General features: G+C 37.2%; 1 protein-coding gene across 2 annotated transcripts in view; it reads left to right on the forward strand.

The window, feature by feature from the left end:
• Positions 1-27,832, forward strand: part of TOPBP1 (DNA topoisomerase II binding protein 1) — a 58,954-nt gene that overhangs the window by 13,442 nt on the left and 17,680 nt on the right. For both annotated transcript variants that reach the window (XM_090284327.1, XM_090284328.1), the window contains exons 9-16: positions 317-480; positions 2,345-2,595; positions 14,078-14,421; positions 15,147-15,319; positions 18,134-18,345; positions 21,602-21,885; positions 26,489-26,662; positions 26,753-26,862. In XM_090284327.1, the coding sequence (XP_090140453.1) occupies positions 317-480; positions 2,345-2,595; positions 14,078-14,421; positions 15,147-15,319; positions 18,134-18,345; positions 21,602-21,885; positions 26,489-26,662; positions 26,753-26,862 (1,712 nt within the window). The remainder of the gene's footprint in view (positions 1-316; positions 481-2,344; positions 2,596-14,077; positions 14,422-15,146; positions 15,320-18,133; positions 18,346-21,601; positions 21,886-26,488; positions 26,663-26,752; positions 26,863-27,832) is intronic.

The following is a 27,832-nucleotide window of genomic DNA, read 5'->3' on the forward strand; positions in this document are numbered from 1 at the left end:
TAAAGCTTTTATTTAAAGCCTCAAAATAATTACCAAGTATCTACTGTGAAGGATAATAATGCTATGAGATTATTATATGAAGAAGTGATAAAAAGTTCAGACTTCCAAAAAAAAAAAATCAAAGTTTCAGAATACACTCCTCAATATATCTTTTCTTATTCTTTTTCTATTTTTTCCAGAAGTATGTCTTAAAACATACACAGAATTGCCTTATTTACACACAGTAGATTTTGACATATATGTTTAATAAATGTGTTGTGAAAGAAAAAACATCTTGCATGCATTAATCTAAAGTAAATATTTTCTTTCTTTGCAGATATATCTTTGTGGTTTTAGTGGCAGAAAACTAGATAAACTGAGAAGGCTTATTAACAATGGAGGTGGAGTTCGTTTTAACCAGCTCAATGAAGATGTAACTCATGTTATTGTGGGAGATTATGATGATCAGTTGAAGCAGTTTTGGGAAAAATCAGCCCACAGGTTTTGTCTTTTTTTTTTTTTTTTTTAATTAATTAATGGGGGGGGGGCGCCCACTCTGTAGCAATTCCCCCCTCTCAGACGCAAGACCCTTTATAATCTTACAAAGGACAATGGATGAAAGTCTCATGCTCCTCTAGCTGCTTCAAGCTGGACATGGTCGTCGTCCTACCTACCCCTAGTCCAGAAATCCCTAATAAGAGTGGGGATGTGGAGGGGAGGGTGGCCTTCCACATGGGGAAGGATCTTGCAGACTCCAGGTCAGTTGGCTGTCCCCAGGCAGTGGCATGCTTGGTTTAACAAACTGGCATCCTTGTAGTGTTCTGGGACAACAGATTTGGCAATAGGGTTAAAAAGCATCATTAAAACCATAACCACTAAATGACAAAAGGCAGGGATTAATCATGCAATGTCCCACATTAGGGGGGAAAAAAAGGCTTCTTTGGAGGAAGGTGTGCAAGGCGCGTCACACCTGTCCATAGCCCTTTTGCCCACCATACTTAGTTTGGGCTAAGGGAAATATTTTAGGTTTCCCCACTTCTCAGACCTCTGGGCCCTTTCTGTCCAAGCCATTAGCATAGAAAAGAGAAACCAGTTTTAAAGTGAAGCCCACAGACCACCCCATACTATACAAACCCAACCACTTAGTTCAGCCAAACTGTTGAGTCTCAGGAGGCAGCAATGCAGACAGGATTAAGTGAGACCTATACGTACAGATAATCACTCGGGTAGTGAGAGCATAGGCTCATGCCCTATGAAAACAGAACACACATGTTAATTTACGCAACATAACCCACATACAAGTCTCTAAATCTGTAGGACTGTGTTCTTGGGAAGACATCCAGTTGCAAGGCATTTGACATTCTTTTTGCTTGTAAATTAAGTATCTTTGTTGATGTCACAGACCTAGTTTAACTTTCAAATGAAAAACTTTAAATGAAAATAAACTTTAAAGACGATTAGCTGCACTAGTTTATAGTCTGCAGCTGAGCATTGTGATTTTCCTTGAATGGCGATTTTTCTCCTTAAGATTACCCTCGTCATTAAAGGGACTGCATTAAGTCCAGTTTTAATTTATTCTGTTTGTTTGCATAAACACAAGAAGAACAGCAAATGATCACATATGATCTTAAGTCTGCTTTGCTGGAACTTACACAAGGAACCTTTAGGGTGACATTCAGTCTGCCCTTCAGGGCACAGAAGCTGAGCCACATACCTGGCGTTCAGCCTTGCCTGTAAACACCTGTCTTTTCCAAGTCCTTCTGGTTTTCCAGTGTGCCTTAAGGTTTCTTCTAGCCATCTTTCAGGAAAGCAACCTTTGTTCCTTCCCGGGAAAGATTGCCATGAACCGCACAAGCAACCAAGGTACCAGGCCTTTTATCTCGTGGGCTTTTATTACCTTCAGAAGTCAATCCCAGTTCCTCAGGGCTTTTTGGTAACAACCAGAGCCCAAGCATGTCTCCTTTAGACATGACATTCCAGTCAAAGTCTTAGTTAATAAAACCTCTATTAACAACTGGTCTTTTTAGGTTTATGCAAAGAACCTTATGTCATTACTGTGCTTCTTCAGAATGCCAAATTCTGGAGGGATCAGGTAGGGAGGAAATATACATTGTGAAGGGAAATCCTTGTCCTTCTAATATTCACTAAAATCGCATTTTCATACTTTACATTTTCTTTTGTTCAGTTTCCTACTTGTGAAGCGGGGTTTTGGGGGGGGGGCGTGTCCATTTTTAATTCAAACCAATTTTACCCTATAATAATTTTTCTTAAAATTGCATGTTCATGTAATTTTGGAAACTGTGTGGCAAGTGGATGATGATCTTTATAATTTAAACTAATAGGTAACTGTGTACTATTTTCCTAGGCCTCATGTAGTGGGAGCAAAATGGTTGCTAGAGTGTTTTAGTAAAGGTTACATGCTTCCTGAAGAGCCATATTCCCGTGCTAATTACAAGCCAGTGGAAATTCCAGTCTCGAATCAGCCTGAAAGTAAAACATCCCTTTTAAAAAAGAAGAATAGCAGCTTCTCCAAGAAAGAGTGTGCTTCTGCTGAAAAACATGAACAAGCTGATGAAGACCTGCTCTCTCAATATGTAAATAATAGCCCAACAGTAGGTAAGAACTAGTTGATTAGTATCTATAGTCATGAAGAACTATTTTAGTAGTAGTCATACATATGTGATTTTTGCCAGGTCTTTTAAAATTTTAAGTTAAACCTTTTTCTTTAAGTTTTATGTTTGTAACTCTAGGGAGGCAAAGTTAAGGGATTCTGAACCCTCTGACTCCTTCTTCTCCAGTTCAAAGGTTCCACTTTGATCTGTTTTATATCTGGCATCACATAGTTTGTGTAAGTTTGTAATTCTGGACTTTCTTTTAAATCTATTTTTTCAACTACAGTTTATAATATTCAATATTACTTTGAATTATTTGCAATATTTACAGTATTCAGTATTGTTTTGTATTTCAGGTGTACAGCACAGGGGTCAGACAGCCATATACTTTACACAATGAACCCCCAATCTTCCAAGTACCCACCTGGCACCATACATAGTTATTACAATATTATTGGCTTTGTATTTCCTATGTTGTACTTTACATCCTTGCTATTTTACAATATTTGAACCTTGTAACAAATGTCTCTTACTAGGCACTGTGATCTTTAGTGCATACAGTGCTGCACTGTAGACTACCACCTCAGTAGGTATTCTTGGTGTGGTAGGGAAATTGCCAGTGAAGAGTAGTGAGCAGCCTTTCTTTTCTTTTTTTTTTTTTTTTTAATTGTGAAATATTTAATATATCGAAAGTGTTTGATCTCCAAAATATATAAAGAACTTGTATTACTCAACACCAAGAAGACAGAATCCAGTAAAAAATGGGCAAAGGATATGAACAGACACTTTTCCAAGGAGGACATACAGAGGGTCCATAGGCATATGAAAGAATGCGCAACATCATTAGCCATCAGAGAGATGAAAATAAAAACCATAATGAGATGCCACCTCACAATGGCCATCATCAACAAATCAACAAACAACAGGTGCTGCCGAGGAAAGGGAACTTTAGTGCACTGTTGGTGGGAATGCAGACTGGTGCAGCCACTATGGAAAACAGTATGGAATTTCCTCAAACTAAAAAAGGAACTGCCTTTTGATCCAGCATTTCCAGTACTAGGATTATACCCTAAGAATCCTGAAACACCAATTCAAAAGAACCTGTGCACCCCTATGTTCATAGCAGTACTATTTACAATAGTCGAGTACTGGAAACAGCCTAAGTGCCCATCACTGGATGAGTGGATCAAAAAACTGGTACATTTACACAATGGAGTACTATGCAACAGAAAGAAAGAAGAAACTCCTACCTTTTTCCATGGATGGAACTGGAGAGTATTATGCTTAGTGAAATTGGTCATGTGGCAAAAAACAAATAACCCTCTAATCTCACCTAATACAGGAAACTAATGAACAAAACAAACAAGCACAATAGAACCAGAGGCATGGAAACAAGGAACAGAGTGATACTGACCAGAGAGGAGGGGGGAGAGGGGAAAGAAGGGGAAGGGTCTAGTCAAGGAATTCATATAAATGACCCATGGACATGGACAACAGGGTGGGGATTGACTGGGAGACTGGGGAGGTGGATGGGGCAGGGGAGCGCAACGGGAAAAAATGGGACAACTGTAATAGAAAAACAATAAAAAAATACATTAAAAGTAAAAAATATTAGTAACTATATACTACTGTCTAGCTTTAAAAAAGAATACTATGTCTGTGAATCCCTCCCCATGTTTTAATAGTTTACAATCTATGTAAACAATATTTATACTTTCATTTTATGTATATTTTAACTTATATTAATGGTAGATGGTAGATTCTTGCCACCCTCCCTGAAATGTGAGAGATACTCATCTGATCCAAGTAACTGGTTATGAATATGCCACAGTGCTATATGAGCACACTGTAATTTTTCCATTTCCCCATCTATGAACGTTTTTATTTTATATTTTCTTTGCCAATACAAACAGTACTACTGAGATTGTTTTATTCATGTCTCTACACATGAGCAAGAATTCTTCTAGAGTGGGCATGGTTGATGATTGGTATGTGTATTTACATAATGCAAATTGCTTTGTCCTAGTTTACACTAGAACAATAGTAAGGATTCCTGTTGCACATGCTTTCAACATTTACTAGTTTTGTGAAGTTTGCCGTTTCTGCCAGTTTGGTTACTGTGGTTTTAATTTCATACTGATTGCTAATAAGGTGGAACATCTTTCTGAGTGCTGTTTGGCCATAATGTTTTAAGGTAGTTAAATTTTTCAATCTTCTTTTGTGGTTGTACTTTTCTATTTTATGTTAAGTTTTTCTACCCTGAGTCTTGAAGTTATTCCTTTTCCTTTGTACATTGCTTTTATTTCTATTATAATTTAATCATGGAACAGTTTTACTGAACAGAACACTAGGAATTTTAAATACAGGACCTAAGACTACTATCATCCCAAGCAGAGGTGCCATGTTACTCTGTCCATGGGTGCAGACTTACAGGTGGTGTGTGTGAGTAGCATCCCCTACTGTTGTGCAGCACACATCCTGGCTCTGAAAAGTCTAGGTACTTGTGGATTTCATACTTTTCGCCACCACGTGGTGTCCAGTTCATGCTTGCCTCTGGAGACCCTGAGCTGCTTTGAGGCAGAAGAGCCTCATAGTACCACAGTCAGGTTATTCTTTATGTATATATTTTAAAAGTCTTAAATTTTTCCTTTTTCACATGTCTTCATTCCATGTGGAGTTGATTTTTTAATTTGATATGAAGTATTCAAATTGTATATTATCCATGTGGATAATCACTTGTGTTCAATACTTTTTATTAAATAGTCCATTCTTTCTCCACCAATTAGCACTGCTGTCTCTGTCATTCATTAAGTTTCTTTTATGTGAGGATCTGTGTTTAGGCTTTCCATTCTGTTCCATTGAGATACCATACTGATAAACTGTGTTATTATAATAGTCTTGTAATGTGTATTGATATGAGATGAAAAGACTACAGTTTTCTTTACAAACATGGCTCAATTTTTCTTACAACTTTGCTTTTATACAATTTTTTAAATTAGTTTGTCAGTTTGCACGAAATCAGTTGGAATTGTATTGAGTTTATAATTTGGAGCAGATTTAATATCTTTACAATGAAAAGATCTTCCTATCCATAAATATTGAATGACATCGTATAGTTTTATCTTTTTTTAATGTCTTTCAATAAATAATGACATTCATAAGATCCTAGACATGCTGTTAAAACTATTCCTAATTTCTTGCTTTCTGTTGTTTATTCTTTTTTATATTTTAATTTATATATTTTTTAATGTTTTATTGATTACGCTGTTACAGTTGTCCCAATTTCTTTCCCTCTTCTCCCCTCCACCTAGTGACCCCCACCTCCCTCCAGTTGTACCCCTCCCTTAGTCCATGTCCATTGGTTGTGCATATAGTTCTTTTCAACGTCTTCCTGTCTACTCCACTCCCTCCTACTATGCATCTTAATTCCTGCATCATCTCCCTCCCTTTCCCCCTTCCCCCTCTCAGCTGACTTCCCCCCAATATGTTCCCCATATCTATAGTTCTTTTTCCACTCTCATTGCCTACTTAGTTTGCCTTTGTTTTGATTCCCTAGCTTCTGTTGTTGGTTGTTGTGATACAGTTTTCATTTTAATGTTCATAGTTTTGATCCTCCTTCTAAACAAGTCCCTTTAACATCTCATATAACAGTGGTTTGGATCTAATGAACTCCTTCAATTTTACTTTGTCCTGGAAGCACTTTCTCTGCCCTTCTTTTCTGAATGACATCTTCGCTGGATAGAGTAATTGTGGTTGTAGGTTCTTGCTTTTCATTACTTTGAATATTTCTTGCCAGTCCCTTCTTGCCTGCAGAGTCTCCTTTGAGAAATCAGCTGATAATCTAATTGAGACCCCTTTGTATGTAATTCTCTTCTCTCTTGCTGCTTTTAAGATTCTCTTTATTTTTAATTTTTGACACTTTGATTGGAATGTGTCTTGGTGTCGTTCTCCCTGGGTCCAGTTTTTTTGGAACTCTGCTTCCTGGACCTATAAGTCTATTTCCTTCCCCAAGTTCGGGAAGTTCTGCTTCATTATTTTTTCACATAATTTTTCCATTTCTAGTTTTTCACCTTCTGGCAACTCTGTGATTCGGATGTTGGCCCGCTTATAACTGTCCTATGGGTTTCTGAGCCTCTCCTCATTTTCCTCACTTTTTGTTTCCTCTTTCTGCGCTGGTTGACTGTTTGTTCCTTCCCTATGTTCCAATTTGTTGATTTGATCCCTGGTTTTCTTTCCCTCAAGACTTGTTTCGTATGTGTTTTTGTTCATCCCTTCCCCATCTTAAGTCCCGCTGTTATTTCTGTAAAGCTGTCTTATAACTACAGCTCTGAACTGAGCCTCAGAAAGATTATCTATCTGTTCCACCATTAATTCGTGTATTTGCTTTCTAGTCAGCTGCATTATTGATATCTCTATCATTATCCCTGCCACCATGACAGGTTTGTTTACCTTTCCTTCTCGGGCAGGGCTGTCACATCTCCTATATAGGGGGCGGAGCCCCGTGCACTCCTCACTACTGGGTGACCCTTCTCACCACACTGTGGCGCTTTGTGTGGGGGCGGGGGTCCAAGGTGGATTTCTGCCGTTCACTCTCCACTGAGAGACTGAGAGCCTCCTCTTTCGTCCCCACGCCCTTTAGCCCTCACAGTCTGAGGCAATGGGAGTCTGCCTTCCCCGGCGTTGGATTTGCAAGCTGACGGGTTTGATCTGCAGCCGGGGTGCTCCCTGGGTGCTTCTTGCCTCCCCTTAAATACGGGTGTCTGCTTATTGCAGTCCCACCACTTGTTGCTGCAGCTGCCATCGCCAGCACAGCTTGAGCTCTCTGCCCCAGCTTCGCCCCTCCTACCCGTCTGGACAAGCACCACTTGTTTATAACTTCTACATTGGACTTCTGTGTAGCTTTATTTTCTGGAATTTCTGGTTATTTCTGGTTTTGCAGTAGTTGTAGTCCTTCTTAGTTGTGGAGGGAGACGGAGCGTGTCAGTCTAGGCCTCTAATCTTGGCCGGAAGTTTCTAATTTATATCTTAAAATTGCATTTTTTGAACTGTTTGCAGGTGTATAAGATTGGAATAGTGGAATGTTTTTTTAAAGATTTTATTTATTTATTTAGAGAAAGGGGAAGTGGGGGAGAAAGAGAAGGAGAGGAACACCAGTGTGCGAGAGATATACCCATCAGTTGCCTCTCACATGTCCCCAACCAGGGGCCTGGCCTGCAACTCAGGCATGTGCCTTGACCAGGAATCAAACCAGTGACCTTTAGGTTCACAGGCCGACACTCAAATCCAATGAGCCATACCATCCAGGGCTGAATAGTGATCTTAAGTCTCATTAATTTAAATTTTACTATAGAATATCTTGTGTATTAAATCTTTAAAGATTATGGTAAAATATGTGTAACATAAAATTTAGTATTTTAACCATTTTAGATGTACAATTCAGTGGTTCATATTGTTGCTCCACCATCAATACCATCCATTCCAGAATTTTATCTTTCCAAATTGAAACTATACCTGTTAAACAGTAATTTCCTGTTTTTCCCTCTACCCACTCCCTGGCAACCACCATTCTGTTTTCATGAATTTGACTATTTCTGATGGCTCATATAAATGGAGTCACACAATATTTGTCCTTTTGTGGCTGGCTGCATTTACTTAGCATAACGTCTTCAAGATTCACCTTTAAGCATGTGTCAGAATTTCAAAATCGGTTTTTTATGAAACTTGAAGTCTTATTGCATGGTGATCCTTATTTTTGTAATGATTTTTAAACTTAAAATTGATCTTGTCTGATACTGATAATAGCTATCCCTACCTCATGTGGATCAGCATCTAGTATGCTGACTTTTTCTTTTAACTGTAAATTTGGTTGATTTATGTTTATTATTAGTTGTAAAATATTTTGGTTAATTTCTCACCTTATTTTGTACTTTGTTCCATTTTTCTATGCTTCCTTGTTTTTTAACACTTTTGCCTTTTGGATGGATTGAACTTGCCCATCCTGCCTCAAATCCCACTCTAAACTTTATATTTTTCCCTCTACTGATTTGGAAGTTATGTATACTATTTATATTTCCAGTGGTTACCCTTGGAACTTTAATGAGCATCATGGCTTAAAATCTAGTTATTCAGAATTTTATATTCCTTGAATAATAAAAGAACTTATAACACTTTAACATCACTACTGACCGCATCCCCTACATATTCATATACTCACTAATACACTCAGCTTTTGTGATTTTATCTAATATTTTTATTATCTTTTTTTCAATGTCACAATTAGACATCACTATTGTTCCATGTGGTCAATATTTTTTGATTTGCCAGCATGTTTAGCTTGCTCTTTTCTCCCCACTTCTTGTTGTTTCTGAAACTTCTCTTCTGGAATCATTTTCTTTCTTCCTGAAATGTATCTTTTACGAATTCCTTTAGTTCCTGTTCATGTTTTTTATTTTGCCCTTTTCCATAGAAGATATTTCTGCTAGACATACAGTTCTAGATAGTTCTTTGTCTAAGCTCTTCGGAAATATTTTATTGTCATTTGTTTTCATGGTTGCTGAATAAGAAGTCAGATGTCAGTCTAATTCTCATTCTTCGTAGAAAATCTTTTTTTCTCTGACTTAACATTTTTTCTTTTTTGTGTCTAAGAGTGTTATCGCTGATGCCTCTTATAATTCACTATTCTTTCTGAATTCAAGGATTAGTGATTTTTCTTTTTTCTTATCCCCCCCATTCTCTATATTCTTTAAGTCCCATTAGCTCTGTATTATAGGTCACTTAACTTTCCTTCTAATTTCATCAGTTTCTGTAAGTTCTAGTTCTTTTAATCATCTCTTATTCTGTATTCATGTTGTCTGTCCTTTATTTCTTATAACACATTTAACTAATTGCAGCATCTGAATGGAGGAGCAGGGAAGTTCTCTTGGTTCTTGTTCGTGACACCTGATTTCCTCATGTGTTTTGTAACATTTATCATTCTTATTAGGACTCTGGGAATTCTAAGAAGACTGGGATGAGGGTTTGTTCCTCCAGAAAAGATTCATGTTGAAATCTGTTGGGAGCCTAGGAATCTCCCAACTCTGGACACCTCTGAGTTAGTTTATTGGCAGGACATTTTTGTATCATCAGACATGTGTACATTTATACCTTTACCTAATATGAGGATCTGTTCGTGATGACAGATTCCCAGGAGAGCTGTTCGTTCCCCTTGACCCAAAGCCAAACCAAGTGTACTGCTTATCTCCTCCTGCAGCATATATTTGTGGTGGTGTTAGTTGATTGGTTTTGTTCTACATTTTTAGTGAAGGCATTTCCCTTTAGTGTTTCTGGGTTTGTTTTCTTAGGGTATATACTCTGCCCCGCTGCTAATTTATGTGACACCAGTGGCTTAACACCTGTTCCTCCGTGTGATAGCCTTAAATTCTAAGGGTCTAGGTTACTGCCAAGATTTCATTTTTAGCCCTTAAGGATTTCTCTTGCTTTCTTATAATCTCAGCTATGCGATTATAAGGATGTCTTCAATATTTTGTGCTATCTTTTCAAGTTTTTCATAGAGTGTTTTGCATGTTTAGCCTACTATATTTCTAGAAGGGAATTTAGTTTTTCTCTTTTTATTCACACTTTCTGTTCATGGTGCACTGAAAAATTGTGTTTTTTTTAGACCACTTGTTATGCTTTAATAGTGCATCATATCAGATCATCCTAACTTTCTAGGATGTTCTGGTATAAAGAAGCCACAGATTGGGAGCAGTTTTATATACTATCCTTCAGCAAAGGCACTTAGTGGAGAAAGGCGATTAGTTTCTCAAATCTTCCTTTCTAAGGCAGCTAGTGATCTAATGAACTTCAGAGGATTTGGTGACAATAAATCTCAGTGAATCCCCAAGCACCTCATAAAGAATATAATCAAGTATTTTACAGTTTCTTAAAGCAGAACTACTTGTGATCCAAGAAAGATTTTTTAATAATAGGTTTATCAAGAAGTGTCCACGTGCTTCTGAAAGAAGTCTGTTTGAAAAGGGGTTCTAAAATAAATGGAGAGAGCTGCTGTAGAACATGCTCATTTATTCTTAGTTTCTTAATAACTTAAGGGTTTTACTTGTAGTTTATAAGAACTTGGTATTTCTAGTTTGTTTTATAGGAGTAGTATAAAAATTCCACTGGGTTTCTTTTTTCTTCTCACCTCACCAGCAATGTATAGACATCAAAGTTTTCTTTTTTCCCTAGCTGTGATTGCGAGACAATTATAATGCAAAAAAAATTTTGTTTTTACATTTTATATTAAGAATAGCTATATAAAAACTCTTTGCAGAGTTTTATGGTAACATGTCATCTTTATTTCCATCTAAGCTACTCATCCTCCTATATCTCTATAAATTACAAATATATTATTCTTTATTTATTATAGTATGAAACTGAGGGTCAGAGAATCTTCTGATCAGTTAATGCTCTAGACAAAACTATACTTCAGAGTGTCGATAAGAACAATTTAAATACTTTAAGTAGAAATAAGTATACACATACCTTATTACATGTTACTTATGTATGACAGTAATTAGTTTAAACATGAAAATATTAATGTCTGTTGGAGAAGAGAATAGAAATAAAAAGAGGCCATTAAAACAATGTTATGGACATGTATGGGAGACTTCTGGCCAAGACGGAGGCCTAGACTGACATGCTCTGTCTCCCTCCACAACTAAGAAGGAATACATCTACCACAAAACCAGAAATAACCAGAAGTTCCAGAAAATAAAGCTACATGGAAGTCCAACGTATGAAGTTATAAAGAAGTGCTCGTCCGGATGTGTAGGAGGGCAAAGCCGCGGCAGAGAGGTCAAGTTGTGCTGGCTGCCGCAGCTGCGGCAACAGCAGTGGAACGGTGGTAAGCACAGACACCCATATTTAAAAAGGCAAGAAACACCTGGGGAACACCCCCGCTGCAGACCAGACCCATCAGCTTGTGATTCCAATGCCGGGGAAGGCAGACCCCCATTGCCTCGGATAGTGAAAGCCTGAGGGGGTAGGGATGGAGAAAGAAGTTCCGAGTCTCTCAGTGGAGAATAAACGGCACGAATCCATCTTGGACCCCCACCCCCACACAAAACGCCACAGTGTAGTGAGAAGGGTCGCCCGGTATTGAAAGAGTGCATGGAGTTCCGCCCCCTATAGTGTAGGAGGTGTGACAGCCCCGCCCAGGAAGCAAAGGTAAACACAAAACTGTCACTATGGCACAGATCATGATAGAGATCCCAGTGACACAGCAGACCAGCCAGTAAATATCTGATCTAATGGATCATCAGATAGGAAATCATCTGAGGCACAGTTCAGAACTTTGGTTATATGAGTGTTTACAGACCTGACAGCAGATTTTAAACAAGATGGGGAAGGAATGAAGGCTAGTCCTGCTGAAATGAACAAAAACATGTGAAATCAGTGGTGAGGCTCAGAAACCTATGGGACAGCTATAAGCGGGCCAACATCCGAATCATAGAGTTGCCAGAAGAAGAACTAGAAATTGAAAAATTATATGAAAAAATAATGAAGCAGAACTTCCCTAACTTAGGGAAGGCAATAGACTTACAGGTCCAGGAAGCACAAAGAGTTCCAACAAAACAACCCAGGGAGAACCACACCAAGACACATTACAATCAAAGTGCAAAGTGTCAAAAATTAAGGATAAAGAGAATCTTAAAAGCAGCAAGAGGGAAGAGAATTATGTACAAAGGGGTCCCAATTAGACTATCAGCTGATTTCTCAAACACTGCAGGCAAGAAGGGACTGGAAAGAAATATTCAAAGTAATGAAAAGCAAAAACCTACAGCCACGATTATTCTATCCAGCGAAGATGTCATTCAGAATAGAAGGGCAGAGAAAGTGCTTCCAAGACAAAGTAAAATTGAAGGAGTTCATCGGATCCAAACCACTGTTATATGAAATGTTAAAGGCACTTGTTTAGGAGGAAGAGGGTCAAAATTATGAACATTAAAATGAAAACTGTATCACAACAACCAACAACAGAAGCTAGGGAATAGGAATAAAGGCAAACTAAATAGCAATGAGAGTGGGAAAAGAATTATAGGTGTGGGGAACATACTGGCAGGAGGTTAGCTGGGAGGGGGAAGGGGGAAAAGGGAGGGAGATGATGCGGAATTAAAAAGTTTAGTAGGAAGGAGTGGAATAGATAGGAAGATGTTGAGAAGAACTATGCACAACCAATGGGCATGGACTAAGGGGGGGACAACTGGAAGCGGGGGGCACTAGGTGTAGGGGAACAAAGGGAAGAGAAATTGGGACAGCTGTAACAGCAAAATCAATAAAGCATATTTTTAAAAAAATGTTATGGACTTCAGAGTTAGGCAGACGGTTCATATCATTTCTGCCACTTTATGACTTTAGGCAAGTTATATAACCTCTTAAAACCTGAGATTTCTCTTCAAGAAAGGGTATAGGTGTACCTAATAGCATTATGAGCATTGATTACATGCATGTAAAACACTTAGGCACAATGCCTGTATAAATGAGTAAGTGAAGAATCATTGAATAGCGTCCAGACTTATTGGAATCCTGTAAAGTAGCGCTTGAAAAACCTTTTTTTGTAAAAAGCCAGATGGTAAATGTTGTAGGCTTTGTCAGTCATATTCTGTCTGTGTCACCTATTCTATTTTATTTTGTTCTCTTTTTACAATCATTTTTTAAAATGTAAAAATCATTCTTAAACCACAGGCTATGGGCCCATTTTTGCCCTTAGACTCTAGTTTGCTGATCCCTACCATAAAGTGTTACCTTCCGACAGGAGCCACTAGAGCTTTCAAGAACACACTGTTTTTACCTCTTAAGCTTTTAGCCTTGATTTGACCATGTTTATTGCATACTTGGGACTGTAGTTATTGACACTTATTCTATATAGCTATTTTTTTCTTTTACTGCCCATCTATTAGCCAAGTTTATCTCAAAACGAAGTTGTTAAGACCATTTGCTTGAGTCCTTGATCAGTTCTCTTAAGAAATCTATATAGAAGCTAAGAAGCTCCAATTTCAATATGAAACATATTAGGAATTTTTGAAAGAGAAGTAACCATAGTTTTTACTACATTTTTCCAGTTATTTCCATGTAAAGGGCTTGACTGTTTAGGCCTGTTACTTCTGTTTTTTTCGTTACTGATATATTCTCTATTGTGAATTATCTAAACCAGTTTTGGAACTAAGACATAACCATGAAGTTATTAGAACTTCATAATTTTCAACTAATTAGAGTTTCTACTATGCTAGGAGCACTTAGAACAGTAACATGATTGCTGTTGGCAATACTAACACTCCTGGTATCCCAGAAGAACACGGGGGTTCATATCCTTGATGCATTGTGTACTTACTAAAGCCTTAGTTTTTAAGCGTGGTCACAATTCTCAGGCTCTATGTCACCTTAATATCCTTTCTAGGAATAATAACTAAGATAAATTATGTTAGAAAACAATTCTTTTTCTCTTCCAGCTGAAGCTGCAAAGTCTGAAGTTGGGGCCTCTAATGACACCACTCATGTTGAGCCCTTCAGTGATTCTACTCATATTTCTCTGCAAGAAGAAAATCAGTCTTCTGTCAGTCATTGCCTCCCTGATGCTTCTACAGTTACTGAAGAAGGTTTATTTAACCAAAAGAATTTCCTTGTTTTGGGTTTTAGTAATGAAAATGAGTCTAACATTGCAACTGCTATAAGAGAAAATGCTGGAAAAATCGTATCCTTGCAGAGCAGAACCGTTGCTGATTATACTGTGGTTCCTCTGCTGGGGTCTGAAGTAGAAACAACGGTGGGAGAAGTTGTTACAAATACATGGCTGGTAAGAAAATACTGCAACAATTGAAAGATATATGAATGCTAAAAGTATTAATGTTTATTTCTTAGGCAGTTCAATGTAGGTTAAATTGGTGTTCAGGTCTGGGCAGTGTCTGGATTTTGCTATTAGCAAAGGAAATTCTAAAATATGAAAATATTCAAGCATCTTGGTCCTGATCCTGGTAGAGATGATTGTTTTCTAGGGGCCAAACTAGCAATGTTTCTTGTTAGAAACTGAGTTCAGGTCATCTCATACGATTTCAGTTTTCTCTGTTCTCACAACCAAAGCATGACATGCACTTTTGTGTTATCCCATCTTGTTGCAATATCACTGGTAATTTCACTGTTGGGTTTTTGTTTTTGTTTTGTTTGTCTTTTGGGTTTTTGTTGTTGGGGTTGTTTTCTTTTTTTTACTTTCTAAGCATTAAGAGGAAAAAATTATAAACTAATACATTATTGAAAGAAAATAAATTTGATTCAGTATTCAGTAACTTCAGTGATGGAAATTTTACTGATTTTAATATCTTTAATATTTTAGAATATAATATTTAATGAATTGATGTATATATTTCTTTACATATTATAAATTGAAATGTATTGAGAATGAGCATACACAAGTTTAAAGTAAAATTGCTTTTTATTTAAACTAAAATTATTGCTATTGTAACTGAACCATTGTTACCTGCTGGTTATTTCAGGTTGATGTTATTGTTTCTGTTGTTTTTAAAGGTATCTTGTATAGACTATCAGACTTTAATTGATCCAAAGTCAAGTCCTCTCTTCAGGCCAGTCCCAGTAATGGCAGGAATGACTCCTTTAAAGGATTGTGTTATTTCATTCAGCCAGTGTGTGGGAGCAGAAAAAGAATCTTTGACATTCTTAGCAAAGCTCCTTGGAGCGAGGTATGTAGTGTGCCTGCTGTCTTGATGTATTTTTATTTGTTTTGACTTATTACAGAGCATTCAAACTAGAATTTGGCTGGGTGACTTTATAATATTTATGGGTAGTGTGTAATGTATTCATGTGATGGCTCAGAGGGAGAGGGGACTGGTGGCAGATGTTAAGACTACAGACATTAATGCTTCCCTACCAGAAAACGGAATCTTTAAAGCTGACACATACACCATTATTGAATATTGCTTATCTATGCATTATTTCCTTCCATGTGTCATATGGTTGATTTATCCTTTTTCGGTATACATTCATTGTTCCTCTGGTTTTCACCCAGACATATAAATGTTAAATGGGAATAATGAATACTTTGGGGGGAAGAAAATTTAACAGTTGCTTCCAAAATCCAAACTAACCATAAGTGAATATTAGATGGTGGCTGTTTTAAAAGGAAGTACAAATTTCTTACACCAGTAAATGTGAATGAACTAAACTTTTACATTAAAAGGATAGTTATTTTATATTAGATTATGAAATACCACTTAAAATTATTTTAAATAAGAGATGCACATAAAACAAAGTGACTGGGGGGGGGTATGTCAAGTAAATGCAAACAAAAAGAAAGGAGGAGTTGCAATTTTAATGTCAGGCAAGTTTGGATTCAGATCAAGGCATTATACAAGAAAAGAGCCTGTAAATCAGGAGTGCCGTTCACAGTGAAATGTGTGTGTATCAGATAGACCATGACTGTCCTTCATGAACAACAGACGATGTAAGGAGGAATCAACAGAAACGCATTACTTGTAGGAGACTGATTCCCATCGTGTACTTCAGGTTAAATAGAAAACAAGGAAGGATAGATTTAAGCAGCATAGCTAGAGATCTACCCTCAAACAGTGAGCGTACCTTTTTAGAAAGAGTGCAGACTATTCTCTAATCAAGTCCAAAAAACTGGAAATGAAGAATAGAAATAGAAAGTGATAAGACCATGTCAACTGGACATTTTAGAACTGTTTTTAATAATTCTTGGTTCAAAGCTGAATTTGAAGTTATAAGCTTAGAAGTCATTATCAACCCAGTAGTATCAGGGAACACTAGTGCCCAGATTGTGATCTTAAAATACCATTTCCCATTAGAAGAAACTAAATCTTAAAGAAATGATTAATTCCACATCTGGGGCAGCAAAGGTACCAGTGAGTCTGGAACATTTTTGTTAGAACAGATAGCAAATACATTATCAAAGACTACTAGGGAGGATTGTGGCAGTGGATTCAAACACATCAAATAATGTTTCAATCATGATTTCTTAATGGCACCAAACAAACTAAACTAATTGGTCATGTTTGAAAGAAGCTAGGAAACCAATCCATTATTTTGAGAGCTGGAAAATAAAGGGAAAGGATCAAGTATATGTCCTGCCTTTCCTATAGTATCTGTGTCAGAGTACCATAATTGTGGATAAGACAAAGTTTCCCTTTATAGAGGTATTCCAATAAATAAAGGAGGAATGATGAATGAAGGAATCTAGGCATTGAAAATCAATAGTAAGTCACAAAATATGGAGGAAAACTGACATTTTGTTTTTCCTGATGAAGAACGCACCACCCCTTGAAGTAGTCTTACCTAAATAATGAAATCGGAATCCAATGAAGCTTCTGGATTCAACTGATTTATAGCAAATAGGACAGGAAGGTAATATGTTAAGTTATGCCACAGTGATGCAATCAGCAAAATCCAGAATGAGATAACTTTATGTTATAAATGATCCTAAGGGCGTTGGGAAAGAAGAGGGAACATGGAAGCTAAAAGACATAAAACTGAACTGAATGTAATGTTTAAGGATGCACTGTGTGGTAAAAATAAAGAAAGGTAAGGAAATGATTACCACAAATATTCAAATAGTAGCTAATAAGAGGGAATGGAAAGGGGGTTTTAACCGAGACAGCACATTGGAGAGGTTCTGGAGTGGCTGGCAAGATTCCATCTTCTGACATGCGTAGTGGATATAAGGTTTTCATCTTCTAATTATTAAATTGCATGTTTCCTTTTTTGCTGTGTTCTGTATTTGAATTATACTAAGCAATAAAAAGCTTTCCAAAAAAATGAAATTGTAGAAAATCTAGAAAATAACTAACATGACAACAGACTTCATGGATGAGTGGGATGAATGTGAAAAATAAAACCATGAAAAACTGGGAAAATGTAGAATGTTAAAGAAATTTTAAAAGTGGAGAATTTGAAGAGAAAACCTAGAAGTCATAAAAGAAAGTCAAGTGGTGGACTTCTGTTTCTGCCTCCACATTCTCTCTGTTTAATAGTCTGCAATCTTGAGCAAGTCACTTAATTTCTTTGTCTTTTCCCAGGTTGTATCTTTATAATACTTTGTAAAATAATTGGTATTTCAGAAATATTGAGAGGACCAAATGAGCTTGTATGTGAAAGTGCTTTGAACAGTTGTAGCGGACTAAAATACATAATGTGCTGTTCATACACTTTTCTTTGCTCCCCTAGATGTTCATGCCTCCTTTTGGGGGGAAAGGGCAGGTGGGTGGGTGATGACTAATTAAGGAGGACATTTTTCTGGTTATTTCTCGAAAGCCTAGTTTAATTAATTTGCTTATGTTTTTATAGAAAAGTTTAATTGTAGCAATACATTTTTACCCTCAAGTAGTATTTGTAAGGGGATTAGCTTATTTTAAGGTATAGAACTGGCTTTTAATCAGCGAGTATTTTCTTAGAACTCTAACAATGTTGTATTAGAGTCTTCATTGTTAATGGCTAATTGTGTGTTTGACGATTTGCTTTTCTTTAAATACAACTTTTAGCGTTCAAGAATTCTTTGTCCGCAAATCCAATGCAAAGAAAGGCCTGTTTGCTAGTACACATCTTATATTGCAAGAACCAAGTGGTTCTAAATATGAAGCTTCCAAGAAGTGGAATTTACCAGCAGTCACTATAGCTTGGCTGTTGGAGACTGCTAGAATGGGAGAGAGAGCAAATGAAAGCCATTTTCTGATTGAAAATTCGACTAAAGAAGGTTAATATTTTTATTTTGTTCTTTTATGTATGCATGTTTTTACAATTTGATGGTTTCTGGGATATCAGTGTGCCAAAGCTTGTTTTTAGGAAAGGTTGATTTCTACTCCTCACATTGGGTACAGTGAGCCGCTGTTGGATATTCATTATTGGATGGGAAAATAAATATGTTCAGAGCAGAAATGTTTAATTTATATCTGAACTATCAAGTGTAAGCTCTATGTGAAAGCTAGAGGATGCAAAACAATAGAGGAGCATTCTAGGGGCTCAGTGTTTGAAGTCTAAAGATGGGAACTTGGATCCCTTTTACGTGTCCTTCTGTGGCTCATACTGGCACACAACGTAATTAGTGTTCTCTCTTCCTCTCATTTTGAATTTTTGCATATTTTCTCTAGCCCACACATGCTTACCTTTTCCCCCTTCTTATCTTTCTGTCCTCAGCTTGGATGTCACTTTCCCTGCACAGCCTTTTTGACCCACCAAGTATGGCCTTTGTCTTGCCATCACACCTTGTATTATCCCTTTTATAGCTCTTATCCCAATGTTAGAATTCTAGTTTATTTTCATGTCTCCCTACTCAACTGTAAGCTCTGAAAAGCAAGGACTATGCACATCTTGGGCATTATGTATTTCCATTGTCTAGCGTTGGGCCTGGTATACCGTAGCCATTTAGGTGATTTTTGTTAAATATTGGAAAAAAGTAGGAGGCAGGGGTGGGAGGACATCATAGCCCCTCTTGTAAGATGGTGGGATCCCTGGACAAACTTCACGGACAGTTCAGCAGCTTGGAAACAGCTCTCAGAGCCATTACTTACCCAGACAGACTGGAAGCTTTATAACTGAGGCAAAGTGATGTTTCAGTCATATTAAAATTGCCTTAAGGACTTTCCAGAAACTTGACTAGTTAACTATGAACACATGAAATTGGAATTTCTTTTTACACTGCCGTTGACTAAGATGACATTTGTTTATGTAATTTTTGGTGAATTGTGAAGTTTATTGAGAATATTTCAGGTTACAGCAAACTGAAATGGGAAATATAATTTCATTATTTGTTTCAGTTGATGTGCTTGACTGTCTCAATATACTTTAATACATCATTTGGTCTATTTCTTGGAAAGTAAATCTATAACTTTGTGGTTTATAGTGTACTTGAGAATTCGCATGAAAATTAATAAGATAACCTCACTTATGTACCTCTTTGGAGAAAAAAGGTATCATTTGTGGTTCACATGTGTTTCTTTTCTTTATTTTTAAGTATATTTTATTATATAGTTATAGTAGTCCCAATTTTTTTCCTTTTGCTCCCCTCTGTGCAGTACCCCCACTTCCCTTCAGCAATCCCACCCCCCTGAGTTCACGTCCATGGGTCGTGCATATAAGTTCTTTGGCTTCACCCTTTCCTATATTATTCTTAACTTCCCTCTTTCTATTTTGTACCAAACAGTTATGCATCTTAATCCCTGCACCATTTCCCTATTTCTCCCCCTTCCCAGCTGATAACCCTTCAAATGATCCCCATACCTGTGTTTCTGTTCCTGTTCTGGTTTGCTTAGTTGGATTTTGTTTTTATTTTTTAGATTCAGTTGTTGATAGTTGTGAGTTTGTTGTCATTTTAATGTTCATAGTTTTGATCTTTTTCTTAAATAATTCCCTTTAACATTTCATAGAATAATGGCTTGGTGAAGATGAAGTCCTTTAGCTTTACCTTGTCTAGGAAGCACTTTATCTGCCCTTCCATTCTAAATGATAGCTTTGCTGGATAGAGTCATCTTGGTTATAGGTCCTTGCTTCTCATCACATTGAATACTGCTTGCCAGTTCCTTCTTGCCTGCAAAGTTTCTTTTGAGAAATCACCTGACAGTCTTATAGGCACCCCTTTGTAGGAAACTCTCTGCTTTTCTCTTGCTGCTTTTAAGATTCTCTCTTTATCTTGAACCTTTGGCATTTTAATTATGATGCGTCTTGGTGTGGTCCTCTTTGGGTCTGGCTTGTTTGGCACTCTGCGCTTCCTGGACTTGTATGTCTATTTCCGTCGCCTAATTTGGGAGGTTTTCCTTCATTGTTTTCTTACATAAGCTTTCAATTTCTTGCTCCTCTTCTTCTCCTTCTGGCACCTCTATGATTCGGATGTTGACACATTTAAGAGTTGTCCCAGAGGTTCCTAAGCCTCTCCTCCTTTTTTAAATTCTTGTTTCCTCATTCTGTACTGGTTGACTGTTTTTTTCTTCATTATGTTCCAAATCATCGATTTGAACCCCGGTTTCCTTCCCTTCACCATTGGTTTTTGTGGATTTTCCTTTGTTTCATTTAGCATAGCCTTCACTTCTTCCCTTGCACGTTTGCCATACTTAAGCATATCTGTCAAGCCTGTGAGCATACTTATCACCAGTATTTTGAACTCTACGTCTGTTAGTTTGGCTGTCTCCTTGTCACTTAGTTCTCCCACTGGAACCTTGAGTCTGTTACCTCTTTTGGGCCATACTTCTCAGTTTTCTCATTTTGACAGGCTCCTGTGTTTGTTTGCCTCTGTGTCTTACTTAGGTAGAGCTGTCGCACCTGTTACACTGTAAGAGGCAGAACCTTAGGGATTCGTCAGTACAGGGCAACCTGTTTCACCACGTTATGGCACTGTTTGTGGGGGGGGTGGTCTGAGAGGGAACAATGCTGCTTGCTCAGCACTCGCCCCTTTTCAAGGCGCTTCTCTCACTTCCCGTATGGGACTGGCGCCTCTCTGGCTGTTGCCCTGGCTGTCATTCCTGGAGTAGGGGGGTCTGCGGGCATTCTAGGACCATGCGGGCACTTTAAACAAGCAGACTCTGCTGAGAGTAGCAGTTTCTTCCTCCACTCCAATGCCCACTGGTTTGCACAGTCAGAAGCGATGAGGCTTTATTCTCGCCGGCGCTGGAACGTGAACTCAGTGGTCTGATATAGTGCTGGGAATGCTCCCCAAGTGTCCCTCTTGATTATTTAAAACATGTGACTGCATTTTCCACTGACCTGCAGCTGTGCCACTGCTGCCTCCACAGCACCGCACATCTTCTCCACCCTGGCTCCACCCCTCCTACTTGTCTGGATGAGTATTTCTTCTTTATACATTTGTTTGCTGGACTTCAGGCAACTCGATTTTCTGGAATTTTTGGTTGTCTCTAGTTTTGAAGTAGTTGTGGAGGGAGAGAGACTCAGCATGTCTGTCTAGGCCTCCATCTTGTGTGGAAGTCTATAATTTTTTGTTTCTTTTCTTTTTAAATCTCCAGAGCAAAGTTTGGAAACTGAAAGAGCAAAAGGGGCAAATCTAAATTCAGATGCTCTGGAGCATCCTGCCATACACCTGGAAACTCACAGAAAAACAGCCGTTACTCCTTTAGATATGAACCGCTTTCAGAGTAAAGCTTTCCATGCTGTGATCTCACAACATGCCCAGCAGGTGCCAGTTTCCCCAGCGGGACAGCCACCCCAGAAGGAGCCCTCATTACACCTGGATACACCATCAAAATTTCTGTCCAAGGACAAACTCTTCAAGCCTTGCTTTGATGTAAAGGTGAGGTTTATAGAAAATGGTCCTGGAGTTAACAGTTTTATAGTTTATAAAGTTAAAGCACCATATTCTGCATCACCTCTAAAGTTTGTAGTAGTACATTTTCCAGAGATGTGGGTAAACAGATTCATATTATTGAGTCCCTATTTATACCTATGGTGAGGTAACAGCTAGAGATAAATATAGTGTGAAACCAGGACATCTGGATTCAAGTTCTATATCTCTCATGAACATTGTAACTCTAGGCAGATCATTTAACATACAATATCTGACCATCAGTTTCTTCTTTTTTATGAAGAGAATAATATTAGTTACTCTGAAAATTCAAATTTATCATAAGGATCAAATGAAATGGTGTGGTAAAATAATATAAACTATAAAATAGTGCAGGGTGGCACAAAAATAGGTTTACAGTTATGAGTACATGAGAACAGTTTATTCATGTATTATTATTATTTTCCATACGAACAACTGTAAACCTACTTTTGCCTCACCCTGTATAATAAATACACTGGTACTTAAATTTTGATTATAGGAGTACATCCAATGTACTGAAATGTCTTTATTATCACCTTGCTTATTAGTCATTTCCCTTAAAATGGTGAGTTACCTTTACTTGTTCTGGGCATTGGAGTATGGCTCCCTTTCTCGAAAAAATCATTTGCTAATTTAACTTTCTCAAATGGATTACCTTTATTCCCCAAAGATGATTTTCTTTATTGTTCTTTTAGCAGCTTTTGGGTTTTAAGTGTCTGTTCAAATCATTGTCTGTGTTTGTTTGTTTGTTTTTTTTAATTGTGGACCTTTGCAAAATTATACCAGACATCTATTTTGCTCATAGGGTATTAATAATTTTAATAATTTTTACTAGTATGTTTTGGAGCAGACTTACAAAGTTTACAGTTTGTTCATCTCCAGAAAATAAATATAAATTAATACCTGGGACAGTTTTCTCCAAGCTAAATCTTTGATCAAATCTTTTTTTTTTTTTTTAATTATAGAATTATAGTTCTCATTTGTTATGAGTTTCAGGCTGATCAGATCCCTTCTAGAGTGAAATTTTATCACTGCTCCTTATGTCTGAACAGGAAAACCACTGTTTTGGGAACTGGGAGCACTAGAATCAGGCCTCTGCTTTGCTTCTTGCTACCTTTTTAAGCAAGTCAGCATCCTTGGGCTTCATTATTCCCACCTGTAAAATCATGGAATATATATAGATGATCTCTAAGGTCTCATAGTTCACAGAATCTTTGAATTGTAAATGAAGTAACATTAATAGGAAAAAAATAGTTGAAATATTTCCAGTCAATTAGACCATTCTTTAGGTACCTTGCAGTGGAAAGGCAGTGGTTCTAAAATAGTCTCCATGAAGGTACAAGACTCGTTTAAAGGCTTCATCGTTTAGTCATAGTTTATTTAGCAATGTTTTTCTGTTTTCTTTTTTTGGTCATAAATAAACTAATACTTCAGCTTATGATTAGTGATTCTTCAAATTGACATAGTATGGCATATTGAAATTTTTACTCTGAAAACAGAAGGGCAGGTGTAATAATCACAAAATTGAACATATATTAGTCCTCACAATTAAAAAAAGCTCTTTTTGAAACTTGATGTGTAATTGACACATCAGAAAAGTGCAACAAATGTGCTGCTATATGAAATTTCAGTGTTAACAGTTGGGAAGCCACTTACGTGTCAGAGATCATTGCTAATGCCAGACAACCTCCCTCACACTCCCTCTCAACCACTGCTTCCTTTTCCTCCCCAGAGGTAACACTCCTGACCTTTAACCCTGTAGCTTTGTTATGCTTGTTTTTTTACTTTTAAGTAGGTGAAATCATAGTATTCTTTTGAGTCTGTCTGTCTTTTTGTTCAGCCTTCATTTGGAAGATTTGTCCATGTTACTACCTCTAACAGTTCATTGATTTATTAATGTGTAATATTAAATATTTTATTATTTGGATATACTGCAATTTATGTATCCAGTCTACTGTTAATGGGCATTTAGGTGGTTATAGTTTTCTGCTCTTCCAAATAATACACTTGTGAACATTCTTGTGAATGTTTATTTTATTTTATTTTATTTGCAGTGGAGAGGGTGGTTACTATTTGCAGATTGCTAAGCAAGGAGAATGGGAACGTGTATCGCTTAAAGCCCAAACTCCCCAATGACTACCATTCGGGGCTTTTAAGGGCAAAAAAGACATGAGTAAGGGGTTCAGGGTTGTGGGCTATGTTGATCGGTCAGTTCTTATGCCAGCTTCAGCAATCCTGGGTTTTATTTCAGCTTTAGTAGAGATTGACAAACTGTCAAAGTGGTTGTACCAGTTTGTACTCCCCATCCTTGCCAACAAGGTACTATAATTTTTAAAAAATTTTTACCTGGAAATAATTTCTAACTTCCACAAAGTTATAAAATAAAAATAGTACAAGCAGTACTCATATACCCCTAGAGAGGTAAGAAAGTATTTGAGGAAGGAGTGGTTAACGGTCACATGCTGCTGAAAGATCAAGAAAGGTGAGAACAGAAAATTGACCACTGGGTTTAGTATTATGGAAGCCACTGGAGATCTTCACAGTAAGGGTTTTGATGGCATGGTGGAGGTGGAAGCCAGCATAGATTCATGAGGGAATGCAAGAGGAATTGGAGACAGTGAATGTAAACAATGCATTGGAGGAGTTTTACTCTAAAGGGTGACCAAACAATGGGGTGAGTGGCTGTAGGGCAAAATAGGATTAAAAGAAAGTTGTTTTGATTTTAAGATAGCATAAATAAATGTATACCAGTGTGAGCGATCCAGTAGAGATCTAATTAGTTATGAGATGAGAGGGGACAGTTGCTGAAGCTACATCTTTGAGTTGGTGAGAAGGGTTTGGATCTAGTGCTTAAGCGGAGGGAAGTACCAGAAAGGAGGTAGTGTCATGTCACAGCTACTAAAGGTGGGTAGATGTGGTATAGAGCTTCTTGTTTCTTTTGCATATGAAAAATCCTTTTAAATGCTACCGAGACCATTTTTTTTTTAAACTTGAACAAATAGAAAGCCTTACCATGTTCTTGCAAAAAAGACTAAACATCACAAAGATTTATTGCATATTATAGATTCTATTAAAAACGCAAACAGAAATACTATTAAAAATCTGAAAAGAATAATTGAAAGTAGGAACTAGTCCTCCTAGTTATTAAAACAAAGTTGCAGTAATTGGAGCAGTTTGTTATTGTTATGTGAATTATCAAATCAATGCACAAGATTACGTCCCATATATAGGAGAATATATTATATTTGGATAATAAAGGAGGCATTCCAATCAGACAACTGAAAAAGCAGTTAGGATGAAACCTCATACCTTACATCAGAATAAATATCAGAGTGTAAGATACTTGAATGTAAGAAATGAAGGCATAATAATTCTAGAAAAGGCCATGAGTGAGTGAGTTTGTTTTTAAATAATTCACTGTGAGGAAGGCCATTCTAACTATAGCATATACCCCAAAAGAAATAAAAATTCATAGACTTTGAAAGCAATAAAAAAATTCTTGACATTTAAATACGCAGATTTTATAAATGTGCACGAAAAGTATTTGTTTAAAATTTTTTTCCATAGCAAAAATATGACAAACTAAAAATTGAGAATAAGTATGTATATGTATAAATACTAGTATTACAGTGGAGATATACATGTAAATACATATGAAAATCTTCATGCAAGTGAATATAAAAAAGACTAATAACCCAGTGGGAAAATGGACAAAGGACAGGAAGAGAGAGCTATCACAAAATATTAAATTGAAATGTTACTTGTGCATAAAGATGTTTAATCTCATTAAGTATGAGAGAGTGGGAAATTAAAACATACAAATATATTTATTTAACCTGTCAGGGTTGGCAAAAAAGAAAAATCTGATGACCCACTGTTCTGTCAAGCATATGGGGAAGCATCCACATAAGTGCCTTGCTCAGAAGCATGTCAGTGTTGGTACATGCGTTTTGCTTAAATGGTTCTCTTTATTCTTGCATGTGCAAAATGGTGTGTGTGCAGGGTTAGTTGTTGCATCATTATATTCGCAAAAAGTTGTTAATCTAGATAGTCAGCAGTTGAGCACTGGTTAATACCTTCTATATACACATGGGATACTGCAGATGCGAAAGAGAAGGAGCAAACCCCTGAACAGCAGTGACCTTTCAGGAGGGAACTGTGGGTGACTCTGGAATAGGAACATACTGATATTTTGGACTTTTGAAGGTTTTTCATAATTCTCAGCTCAGTTCGACTTCTTAACCTTCCTATAGTTAGTTCATGTCTTGCTCACTTCTTTCCTTCTGTTTTTTGTCTGCTTGTTTTGTTTTTGGTTTATTTAAGCTATGATATAAAATCTTAAAGATTCAGGCAAATATGGTAAGCTGGACAGTATGAATTTTTTTCTCTGAAGTGTATAGGTACAGATAATACTATTTTATTGTTGTTTGGAAGAAAACCAGAAGTTACAGCTATAATCCAATTAATTTTGAGGATTATCCTCCTTTTCTTGTTAACTCCTTTTCTCTTCTTTTCTCTTCCTCTCTACCTCTCCTTCTCCCTCTTTCATTCTCCCCCTCCTCGCATATAGGATGCACTGGCAGCCTTGGAAACTCCAAGCGGACCTAGACAGAAGAGTAGAAAACGGAGTACCCCACTCTCAGAAGTCATTGTCAGAAACTTGAAGCTTGCTTTGGCAAATAGCTCTCGAGATGCTGTTACTCTTTCTGCCAGCCCTCAACTGAAGCATGCTCCATCAGAGAAGGTAGTATTAGATCTCTTACTAAAGGGAAGTTATAGATAAAACGTTTCAAACAATAATGGTCAATTGGTTTCTTTTATTTTCCACGGACAGGAAGAAGCTCCAAAGCCACTTTACAAAGTAGTGGTATGTGTTAGTAAAAAGCTCAGGAAAAAGCAGAGTGAACTAAATGGGCTTGCAGTGTCTCTGGGAGCAGAGTACAGGTAATGGGCACACCTTTCTGTTTGGTGGTCATGGGGCCTAAGTTTAGAGGGAAACCTAAAGCTCTTGTGAGCAACTACAAAGAAACATTTCTTTTGCCTTTTAGTGTGTCGTTTTATCTACAAAATCTCTCCAATTAATTTTTAATTTACCAATCCTTTAAAAATATTCTCTGCCATATCAATTTACTCTTATATGTATGTCTTTTAGGGTATATTTAACAAATTTTTGACCGCCTATTTTGTGCCTATTATTGTTCTAGGAACTTGGGCATCTAGGTCTGAGATGAAGCATATTTTTACCTTAGTGATTTTCAGATTAGCACCCCTCTGAGTAGTACTAAGTACTCTAGTAGTACACCTGAATTAAAAGGGGTTTTTTTTTTTTTTTTTTGAGGATCTTTTGATTTCTATCATTTTTACTACTTTGGAGACATAGATTAGCAGATCTGCCCTCAACCTGAGAGCCAAGCTGAAGACGAGTCTCTAGCACAAATGGCATCAGCGTGAGAGAACTGAGACCCTTGCCTCTCCCTGCGAGCCCTGAGCTCATTGGCTCCTCCACTGTCTGCAGTGCCAGCTTTCTCACCACGTGTGTTCAGCCACTCATAGATAGAATATCATTGGTTTTACAAGGAACAGACAGTTTGAGGATTACGATTAGTTTCATCTTCCCCTTCAGGAAGTCCTATTTCAGTTAGCTTTCTATTCGATAAAAGAAATTAGAGGAGACTATAAAAATAAAATATGTCTGTCATAGTTGTAAGCATCTCAGTGTTTAATGCACTATTGTAGGCTAGTGACGTTTCCTTAGAACTATTAGGGTTACCTATTATATTACCTGTTACTGGTTGCTGAACACTTAGTATAAGCATTCTCTCATTTCATTCTCACACTAGCCCTATGAGAGTATAGAGAGTATATATATTTGTCAAAAATTGAATGCTTCCTTGGATGTTGTTTGGATTCCTTG

Source organism: Furipterus horrens, unplaced genomic scaffold (genome assembly GCF_987537825.1).
Source record: "Furipterus horrens unplaced genomic scaffold, mFurHor1.1.pri manual_scaffold_7, whole genome shotgun sequence".
NCBI lineage: Eukaryota > Metazoa > Chordata > Mammalia > Chiroptera > Furipteridae > Furipterus > Furipterus horrens.